This window comes from Perognathus longimembris, chromosome 3 (assembly GCF_023159225.1).
Source record: "Perognathus longimembris pacificus isolate PPM17 chromosome 3, ASM2315922v1, whole genome shotgun sequence".
Classification (NCBI taxonomy): Eukaryota; Metazoa; Chordata; class Mammalia; order Rodentia; family Heteromyidae; genus Perognathus; species Perognathus longimembris.
This window is the reverse complement of record NC_063163.1, coordinates 50,719,585-50,746,898: the sequence shown is the minus strand read 5'-3', so window position 1 is coordinate 50,746,898 and position 27,314 is coordinate 50,719,585. Positions and strand designations below refer to the sequence as shown.

Here is a 27,314-nt window from a genome sequence, read left to right as displayed (position 1 = left end):
TAGAGAAAGAATTCTCTACCATCTAATCCCCATGGGACAAAATGGGAATTAGAACTAGATAAGTATTATCCATCTCAGAGATGCTCTCTCTGGTTTCAGTATCACTCTTTTTACTTCCTTCCTCAAGATCCCCAGGGTAGAGTTATGAATTGGGAATTGGTTTATCTAGGCTTAAAGCAATTGCTTCTGCCTTTAGATATGCAAGTAGATGGTAAAGAAAGCTCTCAGACCATTATAACAGTAATAGCTTAGCAATCAAGTAATCTCTACATTTTTCAAATTTTAGTATTATACTAGAATCAAGTCCAGAATGGATTTGTTTATGAAAACTCATCTCTGAAAAAAAGCAAATGAGTACATGTCATATATTTAGTAACAGATTAGTACTGTTTATAGGATAGTAAAGAACCCTTGTGTCAGGCTTCAGCATTTTTTACTTTAATTACATGATAGCTAATATTGAGTTCTTAGATGTATATTTGATGTTGAACCATATTTAGCTTTTAAATGTTCCAAACTAGATTTTCTTTTTCTCTCTGCACAAGACTAGCAAGACAAAAAAAAGATCAAAACAAAACTGTGCGACTTTATTAGCTTAACTCCTACTTCCTTATTTTATTATCATTTAATTATATAACAAAAAAGAAAACTTATGGCTATTCACCTACAATTATCAGTTTACCATGCTTCCTCTAATATAGAGCCTATATTGCATGCACTAATATATGTAATAAAATATATGTATGAGGGTACAGGTTTTCTTAAAGTTTATTATGAACTAAGCAATTTTAACATTGAGACAAAATGGACAAATACTGGACAAAATGTAAAAAATGCTAAAAATGGAGACTTTTATGAGCCTTTAAGCAATTCAGTAAAATTTTCCTATAACCTTGGAAAATGTACAGCCTATATTAAGTTTTAAGTGAATCCTGTGAAGAATTTCAGAAGATTGTGTATTCATTTCCCTCTCTTTCTCTCTCTCTCCACCACTCTCTCCTTCCTCCCTCTCTTCTTCTCTCCATCCTTTAACTCAGAGCTTCATACTCTCCCTTGGCTTTTTCATTCATAGTGGGCACTCTACCAATTGAGCCATACCGTTACTTCTTTTTTTTTCTTGTCAATTGGAGAGGAGGGTCTTATGGATTTGCCTGCTTGACTTGGCTTTGAATTGTGATCCTCAGATCTCAGTTTCCTGAGTCTGTAAATATATATTTAAATATATATTCAAGTATAAAGATAACACCAATACATCATTCTGGAAAAGCTTATTTAGTATATGATATTAATATATAAATCACATGGTAATTGGCCATATATTACTATGTAAAAAGTAATGCTTTGTACTTCTACCACATATGCTTGTAAGTAGATTTTAGATGGATTAAAATGTGGCAAATAAATCCACAAATGTAAAGCTAATGAATGAAAATACGGAAAGCTATCTTTGTCACCCCAAAACGCTATAACCATTTAAAAATTATTCAGTTATTTCAAAATTAGAAAATTCATTTCAATAAAGAACATGGGTAAAGTTAATAGATATGTGACAAATAAGACAATGCATTTGCAGTATCTTAAGCCAATAAGGAGGAATTGTTCCTTAAAATATTTAGAGAACTTTCACAAGTCAACAACAAAAAGACAGAAACTTTCATTTAAAAATATGCAGAAGATATGAACAGGATTTATAGAAAAGGAAATCCAGAAGACCAGCAAACATCTTTAAGATGATGTAAAATTTGCTAGTAATAAACAGGAATACAGAATAAAACAACAATACTTCTATTGCACTGATCAAAATTTGAAACTTGGATGATGACATCAGGAGTCAGTGGAGATATGGACACATGTACCCATGGCAGGAAGTAGGGACAAGGCACTGAAGAGGAGCTGGGAACTAACAATGTGGAGTGTACACACACCAGTACAAGGATGCATCAGTTCCACTCCAGATCATAAATCCCAAAGCAATTCTCAGAGATTACGAAGCCGTGGGAATAAACAGCATTCGTCACAGCCTATGTCACCAGGAGTTAGAGGCAACAAGGAGTTTGCCACAAAGGGAGGCGCGAGCAGCAATGGGCCACATGTCGTGGCTTGAAAGCAATGCTAAGAGACAAATGAAGGAATATGAAATCTGGAACACTAGACCATGTTTCTACATCACAAACACATGGGCATACATTTTTTGCCCATGCAGAGTGAGTAGTGTTTTATAAAGAAGAAATATTAAGCACATAATAGTTTCTTTGGAGGAAGAGAGAGACAAAGAGGGTGTTCAGATTAAAACTTCAAATTAGTGAAGAGTCATCATTCTTTCTGTCTCTTATGATAGGCATCTTATTCAACAACCACTTTTCTCTAAAAAAAATAATAAATGTGCCAATCATTTCTTTAGTGTTATCTACAACATTTATTTAAAATAGTTGCTGCTTTAGACAAGCATGTAGGTTGAAAATCTTTCTTTAAATAAAAATTCCACAACCATTGAATAATGAGCCTACACATTTCATTTTTTATCCTTTAATCTCATCCACTGCTACTCTTACTAATAGACATATTGCATTTTTTCCTAATTGAATAGTTATACAGAATCAACAAAATTATTTGTACAAATGATAAATTGCAAATGTAACCAATATTGAATTTTAACTAATCTTTCCTCGGACATATTTTGTCTTGTTTCTTGTACTCTTTTCTGAACAGTTATTTTAAAATTGTTGAGCTACAGATTATAGAAATTCTGTTTAAAATCTCTTCACCTGTCAAGATTTCCCTCAGAGGCTACTGGTAGCTTCTTAGGAAAGACAAGGTCACCAACTCCATAATTTACATTTTTTTTCTCACTTGCTAGTAAATATCCCAAATTATTTCCCAGTTACTCCCAAGCTCCAAAATAACTAAGCTAACTCACAGCAGAAGAAAGCGTTCTTTCATAGTCTTCCTAGAGGAGAGCTAGAGGAATTTAGGCAAGAAAAATGGATGTTTCAAAGGGATTTATACATTTTTTTAATTAAAAGTTAGACATGATATTATTTTAAAATGGCATTAAAAGAGCTATTTAAAATTATTCTTTTAAACATGAGTACCTTTTTGAAAGAATCTATTTTATTATAAAAATCCAATTGTTTTCACAATGGAACCATGGAAAACTAAGCACTTCAAGTTTTTTAAAAATTTCATTTAATAGTCTACTAACTAGGAATGGAAGGTGTAATTCAGATATATCAATTGGGAATGTAAAGAATGTGTTCTCCCTATTTATCCAAAATATTTCACTATAAGAAAGAACTGTGGGACTTTGCTATGTCTGGACAGGCTCTCATTTTCTTCTTGCTTCATTTTAGGCCCTAGAAAGTGAGTTTGTTTCTTGCCAACTCCATCAGTGGATTGACCTGATATTTGGCTACAAACAGCGAGGACCAGAAGCCGTTCGTGCTCTGAATGTTTTCCACTACTTGACCTATGAAGGCTCTGTGAATCTGGACAGTATCACTGATCCGGTGCTCAGGGAGGTAAGTGTAAAGTTCCATATTCCTTCATGTAATTGAGTAATGCCTGACATTACTCAAACACAAATTTTACTTTCCTTCTCTTTTTGTGTAAATCTCCTTTCACCATAACTCTGGACTGCAAAGACTTCAAGTTCTTGACAAATGTAGGGAAAAAAAAGAACATATGTCAGAAACAAGTCATGAGGCCAACACATTGTTTCTTTTTGGGTTGCAGGCATGTACCATACACTTCTGTGTCATCATTTTATTTTATTTCAGAATCTGCATTAAAATGTCTAATTCATTGTGTTATAATAAATGAGACCTAGATGAATAAGTAAATATGAGTAGTTCACATAAAAATAATCTGCCAGTGTTTTTTTTTAAATAAAAGCAAAATGGTACCCTTCGAAACCTAACATTAAAGGAAATATATCCATGCAAGAGATGAAATTACAGTATTTTATTTCCATATGTTCTCATCCTGAAATGTTTATAGTTGAGAATTATTTAAGTATGTTTGAAGATATTCATATAAAGTACTGTTTCCCTTTGCATAAAATGATTTCAGATACAAAGAGCAAAGATGCAACAGCTGCTACATAAAGTGTTGCTGCAAGGAAGCTGTACACTAGCCTTCATCCACCCAGTATACTCCATCTGCTATATGCAAAACAAGTCATCAATACTGTGTCTCCAGGCAATAGAATGTCTTGTTTTTATTTTAACTTTAGAGGTAGAAAACATGTAGATTTAGGACGTGAAGCTCTAGTTTAAAAAAATGATATCCATAAAGATATTTCTTACGTACCTCTATAAAACCAAACTGAGAGGAGTGTGAAGGGAAGAGCTTCATTGGATTCTTAGGGTGAATATTCATAGAACACATTACAAACATTCTATTAGAGGCAGCATTGTACCATGGTATGTGCACAAAGAAATGGAATTAGAGATAGAAAATGAATGAATGAGTGAAAAACAAGGCATTATGACTTTGGTAGGTACAATAAGGAATTTTCTCCAGTAACCATGATACTCATCTAACTTAGAACCTTCCATTGTATATAAATAGTAAACAAATTATTTGGTAGGAGCTAATGTTTAGCTTAATTGTTCTGTTCACTATACACCTTTGCCTGTTATATAAGTTCCTTATAACTAAATTCTTCTTTCAGAACTAAGATCTTTTCAAATCAGAAAAAGGGTAATAATTTGAACAATTCACTCTTGTATTCCAAGACTAGGTCCAAAATGTTTTGTTTTGTTTTGTTTTGTTTCTTGTGTATTTGTTTTAGTGTGTGTGTGTGTGTGTGTGTGTGTGTTTGTGTGTGTTTCTTTTACTTTTAAAGCTCATTGAGCCTTATGGATGATAAATATATAAGACATTAAAATTGACAAAAATAGCAGATTCTCAAATTTAAGTAAAGATTAAGTGATAAATGAAAGAATAGAATGAAATGAGAGTTAGAATTGAGACCTTCTTTACATACATATATATATATATACATATATGAACCTTATTAAAATATCTGCTTCTATAAAATAGGGACCACTGCTTTAAACAGTGGGAAAGCCAAGTATTCATTGCCTTTAATCATCAAACTGTAAGACTGCCTAATGAAACTTTGTGTAAAATATGTATCTTTTTGTTTTTGTTTTTGGGGATGGCTCTAGTTTTATGTTTGCGTATTATATAGATGCTCTGGACAATATGTTATACCATAGGCTATTATTATGTCAGAGTGATACACTGTCTAATGTTAGCTAGTTAGGATGTTTAGCTTAGGAGTCTCCTTCTAGCATTCTCTCTCTGAATACATAATTACCAGATACTAAGGTTGACTAGATTCCAAGATAACGTGTTTGCTCGTGTGTGCATGTGTGTGTGTGTGTGTGTGTGTGTGTGTGTGATTACTGCCTATATACATTATCTTCTCAGCACAAGAATATTAGATGTGAGGGAACACGTAACTGGAATACTGTACCTCCCATCTCTCAGCTAGCATTAGCCCTAGCACATGCCAGCAAAGATGGTTGCCCTGACTCTGAGAACTTGTGTCAAGTCAAGAAGGCTTCAGACCATACTGCGTGTCCTTGCTATCAGGTAGAAGATCATTTTATATGGCATAGACAACACATTTAGTGTTTTTAAGGAGAGCTAATTCCTTCTCCCCCATTCTCCATCATTACTCACACCATTGCATTCCCACTAATGCTACTGTCAATTAAACAATTAGAACCTAACATATTTTCTGCACTAACATTTAAGAGCTTGAGAAACAATACCCTCCCCAATGGATTAGAACACATCTGGATCCTTTGAACTCACTGAAGATGACCAAGTTATTGAATCTCACTCTGCCTCAATTGCTCTGCCTACAAAGGGCAGCACATATGTTGCTTAACATAAGAGCACTTGGCATCTACTATCACAAGAAAGAAATCTGCAGATGAGTGGGATGAAGTAGCATGGTCCCCCTACTAATTCATTGCTCCTGTGAGTAGACCCTCCAGGAGGCACAATGCCTGTCTTCCAAATATCCATGTTAGATTTCCTAGAGATCTGCTGTATTGTACTCTGACTTGAGAGAGCTAAGCTCCATCTGGATCATTGAATACAGGCTCCTACATAGACCATAGTTCAAAATGTTAACCTTTTTGTTTAGCTTCCTACATCCTGTTATTTATAATGGTCATCTGAGTATTTTTAAAGTACAAAGATCACATGGGTAAAAACAAAGGAAGATTATAATTGTCTAATGCTAAATGCCAACTAGCCGATGAAGATTTCTTTTAGTGTTTAAATGCAGGCTTAGGAAAGAAATATTTAAGCATCTACATATGTACCCTTGTTTAAAAATTTCTTCAATCTGCCTTTAACTTTCAGCTTTGAAGTTAGTGCTAAAATTTGAGAAATGGCTTAAGGTTATTGATTCATTCTTCCTTGACAGGTGAAATCACAGAGCAGCACTAACCGCAGCAATTATAGCATTAAAATGTCAAGAAATTAGGGGTCAGAATAACAGATAATTTTCTTCTCTATGTCATATTAAAAATTGACATTCTTTGACAGTTTAGGATCTCTAGCTTAGAAAATTATGACAGCTTAACTTATTCTATACTTGTAAAGCAGTAATTGATCATAAACTTTATCTTGACAGCCTCTAGGCAGAAACATGACAGTACAGTTCTGGTACAAAGCTCTTCTTAATATGTAAACACTTGATCTGTTGGATAGTAGATGTTATTTAAATTGTCTCAAGTCTTGCTTTACATCATAATCTAGGCACTCTTTTCACAGATGGCTCAACTGTCTATTAGGGCAATGTTTTTCAAGCATGGTAACAGACAGTCTTTCTTGCTCTTTTTACATATTAACAGTAATAATATGATTTGCTGTATAGCTGTATAAATTCAGTCCTAGGACCTGCTTAGGAAATAAAATATTTTGGCTAGCAACTATCAAGTCCCATTGGGTTGTTTTGTTTTCTTTTACTTTGTAGTGCCAGGGCTTGAACTTAAAGCACTGTGCTTGTACTGAATCCCTACCTGAGCCACAACTCCAGCTTTGTTTCTCATTTTTCTAACTCCTTGCTTGTCAAATGTGGCCCCAAACCCAGTGGAATCATCACCACTTAGAATGTCTGGTTTGAAGCTCCTAATTCCCTGAACTGCTAACTCAGAATAAGTATTCAATGGAACATGTAAGTGACTTGTTTGAGACATTTAAGTTTAAGCACAGTGTTCGAGGACAGTTCTGCTAGAATCATTTTTTCCCTATAAAAGTAGAGAGAATAATATAACAAACCGCATGTACCTATCACCGTATTTCAGCTCATTACATCATCATCCTCTAAACCTGTCTGTCCATCTCAGCTAACTGTCCATCTGCCTTACCCTGCTGATCCCTCAGGCCTTTTAAAATATCTGTAGAGAGACTTCAAACAGGTTTTTGGGGGACGGGAAAATCCCTCCAAAAATTTTATATACATTCACAGTTAAAAATCACTAATCCAAGGGGCTGGGAATATGGCCTACTGGTAAAGTGCTCGCCTCATATACATGAAGCCCTGAGTTCAATTCCTCAGCACCACATATATAGAAAAAGCTGGAAGTGGCACTGTGGCTCAAGTAGTAGAGTGCTAGCTTTGAGCAAAAAGGAAGCCAGGGACGGTGCTCAGGCCATGAGTCCAAGCCACAGGACTGGCAAAAAAAAAAAAAAAAGAAAAAAGAAAAAAAGAAAAATCACTAATCCAGCCTAACATTCTTACTAAATAATTTTATAAAATCACCCATCAAAACAGCAGCAGAACTTGAATGAAGCCACCCCATTTTTGAGTCCGATTTTCTTTAGTACCATTATTGTTTAGGAAATTAAAAATAACAAGTGTATAATAAAACCATCTCCATGTCTCGAAAAATGATTCTTAAAATTTTAAGGGCCTTCAGAAACCCGTGCCTTGTGCCTGTGATCCTAGCTACTCAGGAAGCTGAGATCTACAGGATCTAGGTTCAAAGCCAACCTGAGAAGAAATCCCCAAGAAGTCATCTCCAAAAATAACCAGCAAAAAGCCAAACTAGATTTGTGGAGCAAGTGGTAGAAGGCAAGCCAAACAAGCTGAGAAAGCCCAAGGCCCTGAGTTTGAACCCTGCACTGGCAAAAAAAAAAAAGGGAGGGGATGTTTAAATGTGTATGTCCATTTCACCAATCCAGACTGTAATGTTTTTCTTTCTAGTCATACTTCTGAATTAGCTAAAACTTTCCAATTAGTAAAATTTTCAGTAATGATAGGAAGAAAATTTAGATTATTTCAAGGAAAAATCAGATGATTTTGACTAAAACTTAATCAGATGTTTTATTAACCATTATTCCTATTACTCCTCAGGAAAAAAATGTCATTTTATCATCTTTTGAGGGTTTCAAAGGAACTGTGTGCCATGTGCCATCATTCATAGTTAATAGACACTACAAATTAAATGAATGCTGCAAACATCAACATTCTTTTATAATGAAATTATATTTTCTTCTTCAACTGTTTTAAGAAATGATTACATTTAGGATGATAGATAGCATTAATAAAGCCTGTCTGCCTCAGGTATGCCCAGGCAGAAGAATCAGATTCATAGCCCCATCTTCAATAATTGAGTGACATTAAGCCACTCACTAACCCTAAAAAAATGATGGCAGAAATGAAACCTAACTCATGGCAGAAAAGATAGGCAAGAATGTATTAGAAACACTGCACACTGCCGATACAGATTACTGCCCCAAAGTGAAGAATCTTAGAAGTCTGATTTCATGATTATCTGTCTTTATGTAATAAAGTAAATGTAACCAAAGTTATCAATAATGAAAAGGTCTATGACAACAGTAGAGAAATCAATTAATTTGTTTTTTGTTGTAGCTAAGTGATCTAGTTTTTTGATGCGTCTTTTCAACAAAATATCCAAAATTCTATAAAGATTCTGTAATTTTAACCCATGTTTTTCCTGTAACACTCTTTTTTTGTCTTGATGTAGGTTCATTACCATTTATATCCTATATTATTATTTATAGTTTACTATTTTTTCTGTATGATTAGCTTTTCATTTCGTAGTGTGAAGTGAATTAGAACAAGGACGGTATTAGCATTTAAGTTGTACCTGTTCAGCAAGAGAGAAAAAAAAAAAGGAGACTGCATTCCAACAGAAGCTGTAAGCTCACATCAGACAAATTATTAACAAGACACTAAGTTCTGAGCTCGTCATAGAACTTGTCATACTTACTGTTGACATCGCCAGACTGAATGGCTTAGATGATTTCTCTTTGACAGTGAGAGGTATGCACATAAGCCTATTATAAAGTAGTATTTGATAGAAGCTACTAGAGCATATGGGCCATGCAATATTCACTCATTACAATTGTTGGTTTTGCATCTCAAAATATTATATATATATTGTTATTATCAGCAGTCATTTCCTTTTTTTCTTTTGGTGTTGGTCTTGGAGCTTGAATTCAAGACCCTACTCTCTCACTTGTTCTTTTACTCCAGATTGGTAGCTCCACTAACTTGAGCCATACCTCCACTTTTTGCTGCTTAATTGGAGGTAAAGTCTCAACAGACATTTCTTCCCCGGCTAGTATTGAACTTTGAACGTAAGATCTCAATGTCCTGAGTAACCAAGATTATAGGCATCAGCTATTAGAGCCTGGCTTCTGTTACTAATATTTCTTGTACTTCCTAGGTATTTTCTTCTTTTTTTCTCCAATTTGGCAGGGTTTACAAAGCATCCTTATACATCCAGATACACATCTGCTATGTTGAAAATACCCTGCCCCGCAGAAAGTACAATGGGTGACTTCAGGTTTCACTTGATTTTCTTACTGAAATAGTTTTTGCAACTGTAGAGACCTGACATGATAGGCTGTCATGAACCAGTAAGATAGATGGGTCTTTAACCAAAACAGCTGCAAAGCTGGTTTTCCCTGAAGATGAACTCATAAATTTTATAATGAAAAATATTAACACACTTTTCAGTCTGATGATGTAAAAGAAAAGTATCGGTAGTGACAGCACTGATAGCCTCTACCCCCATGGCTTGTTCCTGTGTACATTTTTTATTTATATTCCTTTCCCAACTTCTGACTTCTTTGGTATAACAAGGTACCTCATCACTACTCTCTGGACCTGCCTTAGTGAGTTGCTGCTCATTTACAAGTAGGAGAGGCCTGGTGGCCTAATTGTCTTCATGGACAGAGTTCCCTTCCTGGGCAGGTATTCATAAAAATGGTTGGACCAAATGAGCAGCCAATAGCTAATACAGATATCCTTTTTTTTCTACTTTGTGTTATTTTCATTGTGTGCAGTTGAGCAATCCTAATTATTGATTTTCAGAAGTTAACAGTAAACACTTGGTCATATTTTATTCAAAAGATGAAGGGTGCAAATTGCAACTTGCTCTTTATAGGAGAAATACCTGTAGGGTTTCTTATCTTCTAGTAATACAAATTTTAGTTATATCACATATTTGTTATCCTCAGTATAAATTAACAATTTTCCCAAATATGTGGCATGCTTCAATGTGTTAAAGTAGATATCACTCAATCTAATTGCCTAAATATTTCAGTTAGTTATGACTCCTTTTTTAAGGCTTTAAACATTTTGTTAATGTCCCCACTTGATGTCTCAATATATTCTTTCTAAATTATTGCTTCCAATTTATGCTAAAATTTAATACAATCATTTTATTTAGCTGCAGATGTAATATTTTAATCTGATTTTTTAAAAATAAAAGCATATTTCCAGGTACCAGTGATTCACATCTGTAATCCTACTACTCAGGAGGCTGAGATCTAAGGATTGTGGTTTGAAGCAAGGCCAGTCAGGAAAGTGTGTGAAACTGTTTATCTCCAATTAACCAAGAAAAAGCCAAATGGGGGTCTGTGTCTCTAATAGTAGACCTCTAGTCTTGAGCAAAGATCTCAGGACAGCACCGAGGCCCTGAATCCAAGCCCCAAGACTGGCTTTTATTTTAGAATATTTCTGTTACTACCTGGTGAACCTGTCTAGAAATCATTCTGCATATCATTTTCATTTTTATTGCCATTTTCATTGTTATTGTCTTCCCATAATTAGACACTCCAAGTGAACTGCCACCACCTGTACAACTATTCCTCTCCCATTTCTCATCCACCACCACAATCTCCCTTAGCTTCCCTACTTCCTCCCCTACCACCTTCATCAGCCAGAACATCACATACTTAGAAAAACTATTCCACCAGGAGAATTAGGGATGCTGTCCTGATTCTTCTCACATATGATTATGCAGGCTGGGTTGAGTCCTTTCTTTATGTACTACGCAATGATCCACACAAAAGTGAGCAAACAACCCCAAATCTTAGAAGAATCATTAAGAGGTTGTCTACAAAAACATTTGCTTCTGAGTAATAAAGTCTCTGTATCATCCAGAAAATTATTTCTGTTATCTTTTGGATGACTAGATATTATATTATGCAAACTTATTTGATATATCCAGGATAGGCCACCCAGTACCAACTACAATGAAATCCATTTACTAACCTGCTACATGCCTATAATCCCAGCTACTATGGAGAGAGAGGAAGGATGGCTTAAATTCAAGGTTAGCTGAGAAAAGTTTAGCAAGACCACATCTTCAAAACAAAATACAAATAAGAGAGATAGGGAATAATTAGCACAGGTTTAGGCTAGTCACAGCAGAGGATCACAAGAGCCTAATAGCTATGCCCCTATGAACGCATAAGATGATGCTAAGTGAAATGAACTCCATGTTATGGAAACGAGTGTTATATCACGGTTGTAATTACTTTCAACACACCCTGTGAAACCATAGCTTCTTTTGTTGGTGATCCTCTTGTATCCCTTCCTGTGTTTGTACTCGTGCTATCACTGTATCTCATCTGAATACACTGGATACTATATATTCTGGTATTAGAACTAGGAAAGTGAAAGGGAATATCAAAATGGAGAGACAAAGGATAAAAAGACAAATGACTCCAAAAGCAATACTTGCAAAACCATTTGGTGTAAATCAACTGAACAACTTATAGCGGGAGAGGGAAAGGGGGAGGGAGAAGGGGGAAACGAGGGAGGAGGTAACAAACAGTACAAGAAATGTAACCAAGGCCTAATGTATGAAACTGTAACCTCTCTGTACATCAATTTGACAATAAAATAAAAATTAAAAAAAGGAGAGATAGGGGCTGTGCTTCAGGCCTGAGTTCAATCCTAGTACTCCAGTAAAAAAAAAAAAATCCATAGATCCCAATGTGAATAAACTTACACTTAAAACAAATGATTGTTTTTCTCACCAACAACTGATTTAAGAAGAATATAATATATTCTGGGTGGAATATTTGTATCCAGAGGAAAATGGTAATTATTTTTCAGATTCATTTGCTGAGTCAGTTATATAAAGTTATCATTATGAATTATCATTCCAAGGAAGAAATGAGTTATAGAGAGAGGGTTTTACAATAAAAGAGTGAAAGCAAGAAGGAAAGCAGCGAGTGAATTAGAATATGCTTCTCACACATGTTCTAACACAGTGTCTTGCTAACTAAAGCAAAGATGGTCCTTTTGTACTTGAGTTATCCAATATTTGCTTAAATATTTAATAAATTTTCTAGAAAAGACTTTAGATTTAGTACTATTGAACCTTAAGACAAAAGGAGAAATAATTTGTGCTTCTGTTTTTGGTTCCTATGAAAAACTAGAAGCAGTTGAATATAAAACAGCATTTTAATTTTTTATATAGTTTAATGTTAATAAGGCAAGAAATAATAAAGTGCATATATTATTTTCCTGATTTACTTTGGTCCTGGTTTTCCAGCATTAAAAAGTAATGCTTTCTGTGATCATGTTTTATTATAATAATAAACCAGAAGCAAAAGCTTATCAGTTATAATATACTGAGCCAGTAAGTAACCTTTCCTTTTATCATTTCAGACATCTCAGAGATCTACTGGGTTTTTTTTTGCTTGTATTTTTCAGGTGATATTAATAATGCTGAAGAAAAGAATAATCTAAATCATATATATTACTTTTGCTTGTGTCAAATTTATATTTTCTGTTTTTTTAAAGAATAGATACATTTTAATTTTAAAAGCATTGTAAGTAGGAATACTAAGGAAAATTACTTAAAAAGTTTTTCTGTGTTCCCAAACAACCACCTTTACCATTTCCTTGAACTTTCTGAAAATTGTCAATAAAATAATCTGATTACTGGAACATAGTTTAGTGTATTGGAATTGTAGGTGGCATAACCACTGCTTTAAAGGCTGATATTTCTGGAAGTAGATTTAAAAGCTAAGACAGAGGAAGCATGACAGGTCATTTGAGAACCATGAATTATTAACTTTCTCCTCTATTTCTTCCTGTTCTGTAGGTGATTTGTCTGAAAGATACTGAATTATGTTTTTTTAAAAAATATATCTAGGGCTGGGAATATGGCCTATGGTAAAGTACTTGCCTCATATACATGAAGCCCTGGGTTCGATTCCTCAGCACCACAAATATAGAAAAAGCTGGAAGTTCTCAAGTGGTAGAGTGCCAGCCTTGAGCAAAAAGAAGCCAGGGACAGTGCTCAGGCCCTGAGATCAAACCCCAGGATTGGCAAACAAAGCAAAACAAAACAAAAATATTTACTATCTTTAAAGAATCTGTGAGGAGAAAAAAATGTACGCAGGTAAACTAACCTGCGTTGTGCTTTTAAAAAGTTAGCCAGTTTCTTTTGTTTTACCCTAGTACTAGGTTTGAACATAGAGCCTTGTGCATGCTAGGCAGGCACTATACCACTTAAGCCACACCTTCAACTCTTTTGCTTTAGTTATTTCTCAAATAGAGGCTTCTGTTCATTTCAGATATATCTCTTGTTTTCACTTCTCTCCTAGCTGTCATGACATGCATACATGATCAAGGGCCAGCTATTTATTGTTTGAAATGGAGTCTCATAAGCTTTTTGCCCGGGCTGGCCTCAAACTGTCATTCTCCTTTGCTCTGCCTCCTCAGTAGCTGAAATTAAAGGTATGAGCCACCATGCCCAGATAAATGAACTGACGTTCTTATGTACTGCACACTGGAGAAGGTATACCTACTATATTTTGGCTTACCTGTTGCCACACCACATACCTATAACCTCTTTCTGTTCTCTTCTAAAGTGTGGTCTCAGGTCAACGACAGAGGAAGTACAAAGCTCATAGTGGAGGCAGAATTACCTTGGAAGTCAGGGAAAGAAGGAAAGGAAAAAAGCAAGAGATCTAAAAGAAATAAAGCATATGTCACATGTCACACCGTAGTGAGCACACCTGGCCCCTGTTGTGCACATGTGCAAAGACACTCTCCTTAGATAATGAATTGAAAGTTCTCCTTCCTCTGGGAATTGAGGTGCATCTACTCATCATTTGTCCCATTTATATTCAGAAACTGCTTTGTTAAGTGGCAATTCCTTTGTATAATTACTTAAAGATAACAAGTTGTAAAAATCTAGTGCTTAAGTACCATGTGTTTGACAGTCAGTGATCCTAGCTAGATTGGAGCCATTCTTACCTCTGGATAGCATGTGCCATAATGATCTTTCTAATGTTTAGATAACATCTTAGATTCCATGAAGCAAGTTAGATGGATACACATTTCCAAAGCTTTAGCATTTTATCACACACTTGTATGTATGCTCCTGAGTATACTTGTTAGGCTTTGAAAAAATTCAGATTCTAAAGTCTCTAAGAACCACACAAGGATTAAACACGTGAAGCAGAGCAGAGCACAGTGCAGCCTAGGCTACGTGAGTAGCGACCTCATTTCCAGGGAGTGATGCTGTGCATGAAATGAATGCTGCTGAGGTATTGCCAGATCTTTTGCACTCACCCCCCTCCTCCTCCTTCATCTTTCCTCCCTCTTCTCTCCTCCTTCATCCTTCCCCTCCTCCCCCTCCTCGCTCTTCTTCCTCCTCCTCCTCCTTCTTCTTTTTCTTCTTCTCCTCCTCCTCCCCCTTCACTTTTCCTCCCTCTTCTCTCCTCCTTCATCCCACCACTTTCCTTCCCTCCTTCCTCCTCCTCCTCTTCCTTCTTCTTCCAAACTCCAATTTCCTGTATGTAACTTTCTGAATATAAATTTTGACTCAACTAGAAATCATATCTGTAAACTAAATAAAATTCCTCAATGTTAGCTGAATGTAAGCTCTGTACAGACAGAAATCTGTCTGATGACTGCTGCAAGTATCCAGAATGGTACCCCGTATATAGTAGATGCTCAGTAAATACATGTTCTATGAATAGATACAGCTGACATTCTCTCTGACCCATGAAGCATACCTTATAGAGAAATACAAATTTATGTAATCTTTACTATGCCATTTCTGTTAATATGGAAATAATCTATCTTATAACTAGCTGTAAGTAATTTTTTAAACTTGATGTAGTTGGGAATTAAGAGAACAATTCTTTTTTTTTAATTTAATTTTATTGTCAAGGTGATGTACAGAGGGGTTACAGTTATATACATGAAGTAGTGACATTTCTTGTCATGCTTGTTCCCTCCTCCCTCCTTTGAGAACAATTCTGTATGTTTCCTTTATGTTAGTCCCTTTGTAAGAGCACTACTCTCTCTTCCCCTGTCCTGCCTCTGGACTTTCAGGACAGTCTGGCCTTACCTCCACCACAGTCCTACCTGTCATGGGCATGAATGTTCACATCTCTCCTTCCAAGTCGGCAGGCTTCTTGAAGTCAGTCTGGTTTCTGACTTTGTGTCCCTTGGCCTTGTCTAAACTTTCAACAGACATTTGTATCTTAATCACTTCTGTAATCAGCACAGGATTCTGGAACTTTCTCGGAGTGCAGAAGAGGTCCTGTGTTTCAGTAGGCTCATCTCCCAAACCCAGTACTTATCTCCTGGACAAGACAGACATTAAAAGTAAGGATAGAAATGGGAGGCCTGGAGCAGGTGAAGAATGACAGCAGGTGCTCTCTTACTTTTAAATCTCTGGTGGTGACCAAAAAATAGAGCTTAAAGGATATAGCATGCGTTTCTAACATCAGAAAGGTTTGTAGTTTTCACAGAGCAAGAAATTACTAGAAGGCAGAAGTACAAGACCTTTAAAGATAAATATTGGAATAAGATCCTTGGGGTTATAAAGATATCATATGCAGAATAGAAAGGATCAGTTTAGTCATACAAGAATAAATTCAAATAGGGACTAGAGTGTATTCATGAAAGAGGGAGATTCATCCCAATTCCTGATGTTCCTGATGGGAGCCATGGAAGAGATGTCTACAAAAGATCTGCAAATGATGTCAGTTTCCTAGGTTTTGTTTGTTTATTTGTCAATTATGGGGCTTGAACTCTGGGCCTGGGTACTCTCACTGATCTCTTCAGCTCAAGGCTAGTGCTCTAGCTCTACCACTTTGAGCTGCAGTGTCACCTACAGTTTTCTGGTGGTTAGTTAGAGGTAAGGATCTCATGGCCTTTCCTGCTCCAGCTGGCTTTGAACCTTGATCCTTCAATCTCAGCCTCCTGAGCAGCTAGGATTATAGGCATGAACCACAGGCACCTGGCAGTTTCCTAGATTTTCGAGTACAATTTTACTACTGCTCTTTCAGAAATAGAATTAATGTTAAGATAGCATGTTTGAGCTAGGTGTCAGTGGTTCACACCTGTAATCCTAGCTACTTAGGAGGTTAAGATTACAAGATCACAGTTCAAAGCCAGCCTGGGCAGGGAAAGTCCATTAGACTCTTAACTATAATTAACCCCTACAAAACTAGAAGTGGTGTTATGGTTCAAAATGATGAAGCACTAGCCTCGAACAAAATAGCTCAAGGATAGCACCCAGGCCCTGAGTTCAAGCCCCATAACTTACCAAACCAAAAAAAAAAAAAAAAAGAAAGCTAGAAGCCTTTTTTGTTGTTGTGATGTATTTCTTCAGTGAGCATCTAAATGCTAAGTAACTGTAAGGCACCAATCTAGAGATCAGATATGCTTAATTTTACTCCCAGCTACTACCTCTATGGGTGTTTGTCTTGAAGGAGTTAAAAAATATAGACAAAGGTATTGTTAGAGTCGAATGCTGTTGGTGATACATTGTGCTTGATATTGGACACTAACTAGGTTGGCTCTAGTAGTAAAATTACTGCTTTTTCCTCCCAATAATTCTCAAGAGTTTAGCATTAATAATATGGACTTAAATAGAAATGATTTCTGCCTCTTTTTATAATCATAAGTCTTGTAATAGAGAGGCAAAGTATGATGATACATTTGTGAATATAATTTAGCTAGTCACATTTTGCATATGAGTGGACACTGCATATAAATGTATACATTAAATTGGACAGCACTTAAAGTGATTTAATCATTGATCCCATTGCCTCTGCAAATAAACGAACTGAAGTCTCGTCTTTGTAGTTGCTAAAATATGGTGGATAATGATCCATTCATGTGTAATATTGCTAATAAATTTGAAAGTTCACATTTTTATTGATAAACATTTTCTGAAATGCAGTCTAGGAGGACAGATTGTTAAATTTAAGTACTTTATAAATGAGAATTGTAGGTAGTGATTCGATTAGAGTCTGTGCTGGGTGAGGAGCCATCTACCAACTTACCTGCATTTCGTCAAGCACTCTGCAGTGAGTTTCGTATTTCACTTTTATGGGCAACCAAACTGCACACAATTTTAAAGGAAAATTAGCATGGTAACAGAGTAATGACCATAGTAAATATCGTGCTTCTCCTTGTTGACTTAAATTATATACATAGAACATTTCAGAAAAAAATATTCTTAGTCTGACTTAATATGTTGAAATGTTTTATACATCGAATTTATGTGCAGAAGAAATACTTAAGTTTTTCATAAGCCTCTATCTCTCTCTCTTTCTCTCTCTCTCTCTCTCACACACACATACACACACACACACACACACACACATACACACAAAGATATATTGTGTAATCCAGACAGTTTGAGGTCTTAACTACTTTGATTCTTTTGGAAGCCATAAAATCTCATTAATAGCTCCATCTGCACAGGCTTTAATGAATTAGCATATAACTTGAGGTAGCAAAATAAGTTTTTCCTTCTTGAATGATTTCTCTCTAAAATGCCAGGGAAAATACTTGAGAAAAATTAATTCAGACCTAATAAACAGTGTTCTAAATTTCACCTTAAAATAACATAGCAAGGGGCTGGGGATATGGCCTAGTGGCAAGAGTGCTTGCCTCGTATAAATGAGGCCTTGGGTTCAATTCCCCAGCACCACATATACAGAAAATGGCCAGAAGTGGCACTGTGGCTCAAGTGGCAGAGTGCTAGCCTTGAGCAAAAAGAAGCCAGGGACAGTGCTCAGGCCCTGAGTCCAAGCCCCAGGACTGGCGGCAAAAAAAAAACATAGCAAGCTAAAATGTATTTTTGTAGTGGAAATGTTGCTATCTTTAGCTATTACACAAAAGTCTCAGTGTCCTCTCTACTAATTGCCCTCTGATTTGATTGGAATGTCTGATTTTTCTGAATTTTATTTTTTATCAATGGCAGACTTTGTGTCTTATTTTATTTTCCCATTAAGATTCCAGAAACTTATTTCATTAGAGATCCCCATACATTCCTCCTCACAAAGGATTTTATTAAGGTATATATTCTGTATTTAGTGCTGAAAGTGTTCCTTGGTGTTTAGCTGCATGCATGAAATCACACTTAGCATTTCCACATTTAACCCCAGATTCTGGTAATAAGAACAGTGATGTGGTTAACTGAAGCATGTTTGGAAGAAGAATCCAACCTTGTCTACAAAATACTAACACTTGAATGGTTCTGCACCCTGGGAAAAGAACACCCGGTGAATGTTCTGGACTTTTTTTCATGGCTGACTTGGGATCCACTTGCATTGTCAAGAGTGTGTTGACCTCTCTCTTTGATGCATATTGATTATGACAGTCGCCCTCCTTCCCTGCAGGCCATGGAAGCGCAGATACAGAACTTTGGACAGACGCCATCTCAGTTGCTTATTGAGCCACATCCGCCTCGGAGCTCTGCCATGCACCTGGTAAGACATCAACATGTTGAGGGTTTTTTTTTTCCTTCATACCTGAGCATAGAGCAAATAAAATTGTGATTTTAGCAGCGTTTTTTAAGTTATCTCAATTTATTCATTAACTCTTCAGACCAAAGAATGTATGGATACCTCAGGGAGAAATAGGAAAATACAATTCTTACTTTGAATTCCGAAACTACCCCAATCTTGGATTCACAAAAACAGCCATCTTCTCTGAGTATGCCTCTGTGTAAACTCATTCATACACAAGCAAACATACACATGATCACATTAATGAAAGTTAAATGGGATTTTTTTTTTGAGATTTACATCTTTTTTTAATTGTCAAAACTGATGTACAGAGAGGTTACAGTTTCATATGTTAGGCATTGGATACATTTCTTGTACTGTTTGTTACCTCCTCCCTCATTCCCCCCTCCCCCCTCCCCCTTCCCCTCTCCCCCCATAAATTAGATTTTTAAATTACAGTGTAAATATAGACACAATATGATATTGCCAAATTTAATTTGGGGGGCATTATGGGGTAAGGAAAGTAATTCATTTTAAAAAGAGTGGGAAAATACAACAGTATTTATGTCCCCTGCAGAGACAGAGTCTGTAAGATAGAGTAGGTAAGAGAGTAAAGGCTCTGAGAGCCAGACGGGCTGGGCTGAACACCATCCCTGCTACTGAGTTGTTAATGACTCCTGCAAGATACTCAACATTCCAACATCTGTAACTTAGGGACAAAACTAGTAGCTATCACTGAGAATCTAATGAGTCATTCCTGCATAGCATTTAGATTAGCCACTGGATTATAAATTCTCTATAAATATTTTCTGACATCCTCATCAGTAGCCTTTCATGTTAAACCTTTATTTCCAAATGCAAGGGAAAAACCATGTTATTTTTAAATTTTATCTAAAGGTTAAAGTCCATTTCTATAACATATCAGCTGATAAATTTACTATCTGCTATAAGCACTTATTGTTTTTATTTTGAAATTTATATTTATTATATTTAAATAGTTCTACAAGAGGGTTTCAATTTGACATGGCAATTTATGAGTACAATGTATCTGATCAATGTCATACCTTCCATACTGTCCTCTTTACGCCCCATTTATCTCAATCCTACCTATCCCCTCAAAATACATAAAAAGGAAACATTTTTGAGAAAAATATTTGTAAACTGCAATTTTTGGCTAGCTTTTTTGGTTACAATATTTGAAGGTAAAAACATTTCCCAAATGAATCCAGCTTATCGATTTTTGTACTGATATCTAAGCAACAAGTCCCTTGCAATGGAGTAAAGAGCTCATTGTGGCCTATTAAGTGTAAACAAATTTAAAGCTTTTCTTAAAAACATTCATATCTTTTACTTATTTAACAAATTACCAATTATTTAACCAAAAATTTCGAAGCCTGGTCTGCAAAATAATAAAGGTGCAGAGACATCTTCTTCACCCTTGAGGAACCTCCTCCCAAGTCCTATGGAAACAGAGCTTAATTTATTTGTTATCCAACATTTCTTTTCCTCTCTACCATCAGCACCTTGGCTACTCACTAATGCACCCTGTGGTCCTGCTGTGATAAAACACAAGGGCTTGCCCAGAGCCAGCCTCTTCCCAGACAAACCCTTTGCCACAGTGCAGAGATGTGGTCTTGGAGTTTAAGCACCAAAGTGGCAGCTGCAATACACTGTCCAAGAGAGAATCTCTAACACTATTTTATGAAATGGTCTGGCAGAGGAGTGTGCCTGTCTTAATTACCTCTGTTTAAGGACAATAATAATAGTTTGTATCCTGGAGAAATGCCCAGTCAGAACTCACTTCTTTCCTAGGGATAATTTTTGTGAGACTAGATTTGCATAGAATTGTTTTAAACAGAATATCTGAGCTCTCTTAGTTCATGTTTCTAAGCAAAAGATTCATGTGTAGAGGAAACAATCCCAACACATGCACAAAAGCTAAATAGAGATTGTTCCCAATGTCTTTACTTTCTGTTTTTAACACAATGGTATTTATATGTAATGCTTACAGTATTTGCTTCCTATCTAGATGTTTGAGAGAAAGAAAAAAAGATTAAAAAGAAAAAGTGCTGGCTGTCAGTAAACTCTGAGTGTAGAAGGCATAAACCATAAATTCAGTCAGCACCAGAGCAGAAATGTGTGTGAAGTACTGACAGGGGAACGCTTGGACTGTTTTATGGCGGCTGTTATATTTTCATTATTTAGACTGTAGCGGTGACCCCAGATCAACCAGATAGGAAGGAAAGTAGCAACGAATTCACTCTGTATTTCATGTCAACAGTATCCATCACATGAATTCACTTTGTGTTACAAGTGAACTATATCAGTCATTGATTGACTATTTTTTTCCACCAAACTCCTTTTTTTTAATAGCACTGAACAGATAGGTTACATCTTGTGTCCCTGTCTGAGAGCAATGTTCCACATAGCACTCTAGCCATATCTAAATCACAGCTGATTACTAGCAATCTGATGTCTTGTGTCAGGGACTTGGGGAGTCCTCCAGTGGAAGGTGCTGTATTTTGGAAAGACAAGAGACTGCAGTACAGTACAGCTTGCTCCATCTCCCTGCCAGCCTGTCTAATGTTGAGCTTCCTTCTCCCCAAACCTTCCACTAACTGCATTATCCCTTTTCTTTCCTTTTGTTCTCTTCCCTTTCTACTCAACAGTGTTTCCTTCCACAGAGTCCACTCATGTTTAAAGATCAGATGCAGCAGGATGTAATAATGGTGCTGAAGTTTCCATCAAATTCTCCAGTGACCCACGTGGCTGCCAACACCCTACCCCACCTGACTATTCCTGCAGTAGTGACAGTGACCTGCAGCCGACTGTTTGCAGTGAACAGATGGCACAACACTGTAGGTACGTGGGCCACCCAGGCACTCGCTGAAGAGTTAAGGTGAGAAAAGGGTGTTGGGTAGCAGTGTCATCCACAAAAACAACAGATTGTTGTCAAGCCCAGCTAAACAACACAGGTCAGTCTCACTGCAGCTGCACAGGAGTGCCTCACTCTCAATGGAGTGCTTAAACTCTCACTGCATATTTGATCAATTTAACCAGTTATACAAATAAATCAGATCTTCACACACATACCCAAATCCCTAATTTTTGTCCTATATTAAGTCTAAATGAATCTAGATTTTCTGGATAATAGTCTCAAATCCTGTTTTCTTAATGTCATTAATATATTTAGCAGATACTTGATTGAATATCCATCACATGTCCAAAACCCCAAAGCATTTGGAATAAAGCAATGAGGAAGACAAACATCATCTCTAGTTGCCCAGTGATTTCACACATGCTGTCTCCAAATTTACTTCTGATTGTTTCTGCCAACACATCTTGAAGTGATATAATACCATTGTAAAAATTTAGACATATTGATACTTATTTAACCAGGGCAGAAGTAGATGTGACCAGATGATTTAGTTGTCCTACTTTTCCTCTTAAGCTCTCCCTGGAAGCCTAGGACTCCCACTGTCCCTAGGACTGAACAAATGAGCCATGCTGAATTAACCTGAATCCTTCTATTGTACTCACTTCTACCTTGCCCTGAAAAAGAGTGATTTATACAATAGTTTTCTCCCAAAGTGTTTCCATGTGCACCTATTTTATGTTCCTAGTGACAGAATCACCATAGGATCACACTACTCTCATTCAACCAGAAGCGTGAAAAGCACATCTTAAGGACTTCATTATTCACAGGAGCTTCATCCTTTATAAATGTTTTACATTGAGTATAAACTATAAAGGAATGAATATTTCTTTTAAATTGTTCAAAAGTATTATGAATATATATTATATAATCATGCGGAAAAGTGATGACTAATGAACTCTCAAACTCTAAATGTTAATTCATGGAAAGTACCTTTTAGTGAGATTGAAGATTTAAAATGTGGCTAAAATTTTATCTTCAGTTTGCTACTCATGTATGGATAGAGGGTCCGGTTGCCAGGAACCTAGATTCTGCCCAGTCCTAGCTCAGGGGAGCCTCTGCTCCTATCATACCTGCATGGAAGCCCAGCCTTTCTTTTTATTTTTTATTTTTTAAATTTAGACTTATTGGTTGTTTGGTTTTAATAGGCTCAATAAATGTCATGATTGTGTTTTCTCCAGATCTTCCTTATCACTCCTGCTTTCTACACCTTAAGTAGGAGTCTCATATTCTTGATGTGGTGGTGGTTATTTTTCATTGGATTGCTTGTTTTTTGTGTCAGTACTGGGGCTTGAACTCAGACCTGGGCATTTTTGCTCAAGGCTGGCACTCTGTGCCTTGAGCTACAGCTCCAGTTACAGCTTCCTGCTAATTAAGTGGAGATAAGAGTCACATAGCCTTTCTTGCCTCCCTTGGCTTTGAACCTTGATCCTCGTATCTCAGCCTCCTGAGTTATCTAGGATTACAGACATGAGCTACCACCGTGTGGCTTTGTGAAGATGTTTTTAAGACTACTTTTACAAAGTTACATAATATGAATGAATCATTCTTAAAATAATTCACCAATGGGGCTGGGGATATGGCCCAGTGGCAAGAGAGCTTACCTCCCATACATGAAGCCCTAGGTTCGATTCCCCAGCACCACGTATACAGAAAACGGCCAGATGGGGCACTGTGGCTCAAGTGGCAGAGTGCTAGCCTTGAGCAAAAAGAAGCCAGGGACAGTGCTCAGGCCCTGAGTCCAAGGCCCAGGACTGGCAAAATAAATAATAATAATAATAATAATAATAATTCACCAAAACTTTTAAGCCAATAAACATTCTTTGTAATCATCATAAACAACTCCTTGTTAGGAAATTATTTTGTAATAATTTATAGCAGTCTTTTCTGTCTCTCTTCTTAAATTTTTAGGCCTCAGGGGTGCACCAGGTTACTCCTTGGATCAAGCCCATCATCTTCCAATTGAAATGGATCCATTAATTGGTACGTTAAAAAATTCATTTTCATGAACACAAAGTATCAACATATTCCTGTATGTAGTATTTTTTTCTCCCACAAACTTTTAAGTACAAATATCATCAGATTATCATTAAAGATACATGTAAATCATAATTTCCACTTGAAGGAACTTTTTGCTATTCAAGCAAATCTTTGTAGCATTTTTGGATGTCATTTAGTTGAACATAAACAAGGAAAATAATTTAAAAGCTATCCTTTAATTCAGTCTAAAATATTTCAAACAACCTTTTATTACTTAAGGATTCAAAGAGAAACTACTACTGAAGGGCTAAACATTTATAAAGTAAAAGTGTATCTCAAACACATGATGTATAATTCTTCATGGAGAGTATTAAAATATTTTTAAATAATTGGACATATTAGGCCTGGGATCCAGAGCAAGCCCCTAATCATTCTATATTTCTCAGTTTCACACCTATGAGATCATTCATAATAATGCTCTTCTATGTATCCTATGGGATTATTCAGAAAATTAAATTAGAAAAAAGCAGTCCTATGAAAATTATTATACTAGATATGAGCTCTGGGTTTTTGTTCTTAGATTAATACATCTTTCATCGTTGAACCAAGGGATAAGGTATAGCTGTATCTACCAGTTACTTATACCCTAATAACATTTTACACATCATTTAGAGAATATAAGTTTTAGAAATAGAATTATTTTTAGAGTCTAGTCTAGCTATTCCTCTTTTCAGTAGACACCAATAATGAAATATGTAGCTAGTATATAACCATAGAAAAATGGGTTTCTCTATTATAATTAATCAGACCCCACTTACATAGCTTTCCAGTGACCTAGACTTTCAGTTTATTTTCCTTTCCTTCCTTCCTTCCTTCCTTCCTTTCTTCCTTCCTTCCTTCCTACCTTTCTTTCCTTCCTTCCTTCCTTCTTTCTTTTCTTTCTCTTTCTCTTTCTTTTTCTCTCTCTCTTTCTGTCTTTTCTTTTCCTCCCTCTTTCTTTCTTTTCTTTTCTTTCTTACCTTCCCTAGTAACTATATTTATAGTGTTAGAAGATATCTACAAATAGTAACACTGAGACTTAATTGGTTTTGGAGACTGGGGGTGGTCACCTTCTACATCTGCATTTCCTGTTTAAGAATTCAGTCCAGGGATTTTGCCTGAAAGGATGGCGTAGCATCGGGACAAGCTGGCATCCAGACAGGCACTGGGGAAATCAGATGTGTCTCTGAGTTCCTGACTTTATTCAGATTCAATCCCAGTGCTATATGCTGATTCGCTGCCTGTCTCTTTCCTCCCAGTCACTCTCCCATCTTTTTTATTCCTCTCCTCCCTGCCAGCCCTTTCTGGAAAGGCCTTCTGTTTGTTGACAATTCAGGTCTTTAGAGCTGCTGACCTAAAGCTCCCTGTGGGGCTTCCCAAACAACAACATGCCTTGCTCAAATCTTTACCCTCTTCTTTTTTACATGGATTGTAAATGTCATTGGAAAATGAGAGATTGGGGAAAATATAAGATCTCTTTTTTCTTATATATTTTATGTAATAGTTCTCCTTTGTTTGTTCTTATTAGACATTTGTGCATAGTGAATATTAGTTAATGTGTTTTAAATGCATTCTCTTAAATTCCTCATATGCTTCTTATTTTTTTGGTGGAGGAAGAACATGAAATTCTGGCATGCTTTTTAAATATATAATATTTCATAAATAATCATTGCTACTTAGAAAATTATATCCCCAAAGGGGAGAATGTCAAAATCTTAATAATTGTGTAGCTTTAAAAACCTATTACTAGATGAAGCACAAATGTATTGTTTCTGTTCCTGCTCTGAAGGCTTAGTGGAATTCTTTCAGAATCTTTCTTGAAATACTTTCTATTTCTTTGTAGCTAATAACTCTGGTGTGAACAAACGACAGATCACAGACCTTGTGGACCAGAGTATACAAATCAATGCCCACTGCTTTGTGGTCACAGCAGACAATCGCTATATTCTTATCTGTGGATTCTGGGATAAGAGCTTCAGAGTTTATTCTACAGAAACAGGTAATCCCAATTATGCAGTACATTATTCTCTTTAAAATAATGTATTCAAACTAGAGGTCAACATGAAATCATACAGTAGATGTTTCCATCTTTTGCCTACTGTGAATCAATGGTCAGGATTCACGTTAAACATTCATGTTGTAAGTTAAGTAACTATGGTACTGCCATTTTGAAATTTCTCATGACCCCTGAGTTATCAGGGCAGATGAGGCTGTTGTCCCCCTCCCAAAATTAATTTACATCCAGTAAAATACCTTCAACCTCCCTTCAGTCTAGTCCAAACCGCAAAGACACACATCATAGCTACATTACTTTATGACACTTCAAAAATTAAAAAAAAAAACACCTCCAAACTCCAAAGAGAAAGTTCACATAGCTTTGTTATTTTATCATACCTTCTGTTAAATATCTTTGCATCAATTTTCAGAGTCAAGAAAGCACCTGTAGGTAGGTTTTAATTTAATTTACAAATTTGAAGCTGTCTGTATTTACTCTTCACATATTTAGTAAAAATAAAGCTAAGCTCACTATCATCTAAAGAAAATGAGTAAGTGAATCCATTGTTTCACCCCTGCAGGAAAGCTGACCCAGATTGTATTTGGCCACTGGGATGTAGTGACGTGCCTGGCCAGGTCAGAGTCCTACATCGGTGGGGACTGCTACATCGTGTCTGGATCCCGGGATGCCACCTTGCTGCTCTGGTACTGGAGTGGACGACACCACATCATAGGAGACAACCCCAATAGCAGTGAGTCCTTCTGGAATTGCTCTGTCACATTACAAATTCACTTACATATATTTTACCTCTCCAATTTTCCTAATTTTTTTCTTGAACCTATAAAGATTTTAAAATATGAAGGCTTAAATGGCAGAAATCTTTCTTGGAATGTAGGTACCATTTAAGGTTTTATTTTGTTCAGAATGTAAACGTGGGCATTGGCTATATCATTGTGGGCCAGGGCTTATTCTCATATCCTTCCCCATAAATTTCTGTTCAGCCGCCTAACTTCCACATGGGCTGTGGAAGTTTCAGAAGTTTCACCTGCTCCCTTAACCCTCAAGCTTTCTCTCAGCTAAATACAACCTCTTCCTTCTTTGAATTTCACTCGGGCCTCCTTTGAGTGTTTATTACTTGCTAGCCTGTGGTACAGTTAGTGTCTCCGTTTATTATTTGTTCACATGATTGAGCCTTCCCTCCTTCCGCTTTCAGATTAAGCATCGAAAATGCAGACTAAATATGACACTTTCCTTTCCTTACCTGCAATGATTCTTCAAGTATTCTTTTTTTTTCTACAA

At 36.3% G+C, this 27,314-nt stretch overlaps 1 protein-coding gene across 12 annotated transcripts in view; it reads left to right on the top strand.

Annotated features, from left to right (window-relative positions):
* The window catches only part of Nbea (neurobeachin), a 525,681-nt gene that overhangs the window by 481,435 nt on the left and 16,932 nt on the right, over positions 1 to 27,314 (top strand). For 8 of the 12 annotated variants that reach the window (XM_048341508.1, XM_048341505.1, XM_048341510.1 and 5 more), the window contains 6 exons: positions 3,351 to 3,518; positions 18,958 to 19,047; positions 21,735 to 21,927; positions 23,912 to 23,983; positions 25,863 to 26,018; positions 26,596 to 26,766. In XM_048341508.1, the coding sequence (XP_048197465.1) occupies positions 3,351 to 3,518; positions 18,958 to 19,047; positions 21,735 to 21,927; positions 23,912 to 23,983; positions 25,863 to 26,018; positions 26,596 to 26,766 (850 nt within the window). Of the gene's footprint in view, positions 1 to 3,350; positions 3,519 to 18,570; positions 18,634 to 18,957; positions 19,048 to 21,734; positions 21,928 to 23,911; positions 23,984 to 25,862; positions 26,019 to 26,595; positions 26,767 to 27,314 lie in introns of all 12 variants that reach the window. The other 4 variants (XM_048341515.1, XM_048341514.1, XM_048341507.1 and 1 more) reach the window with 2 other exon arrangements.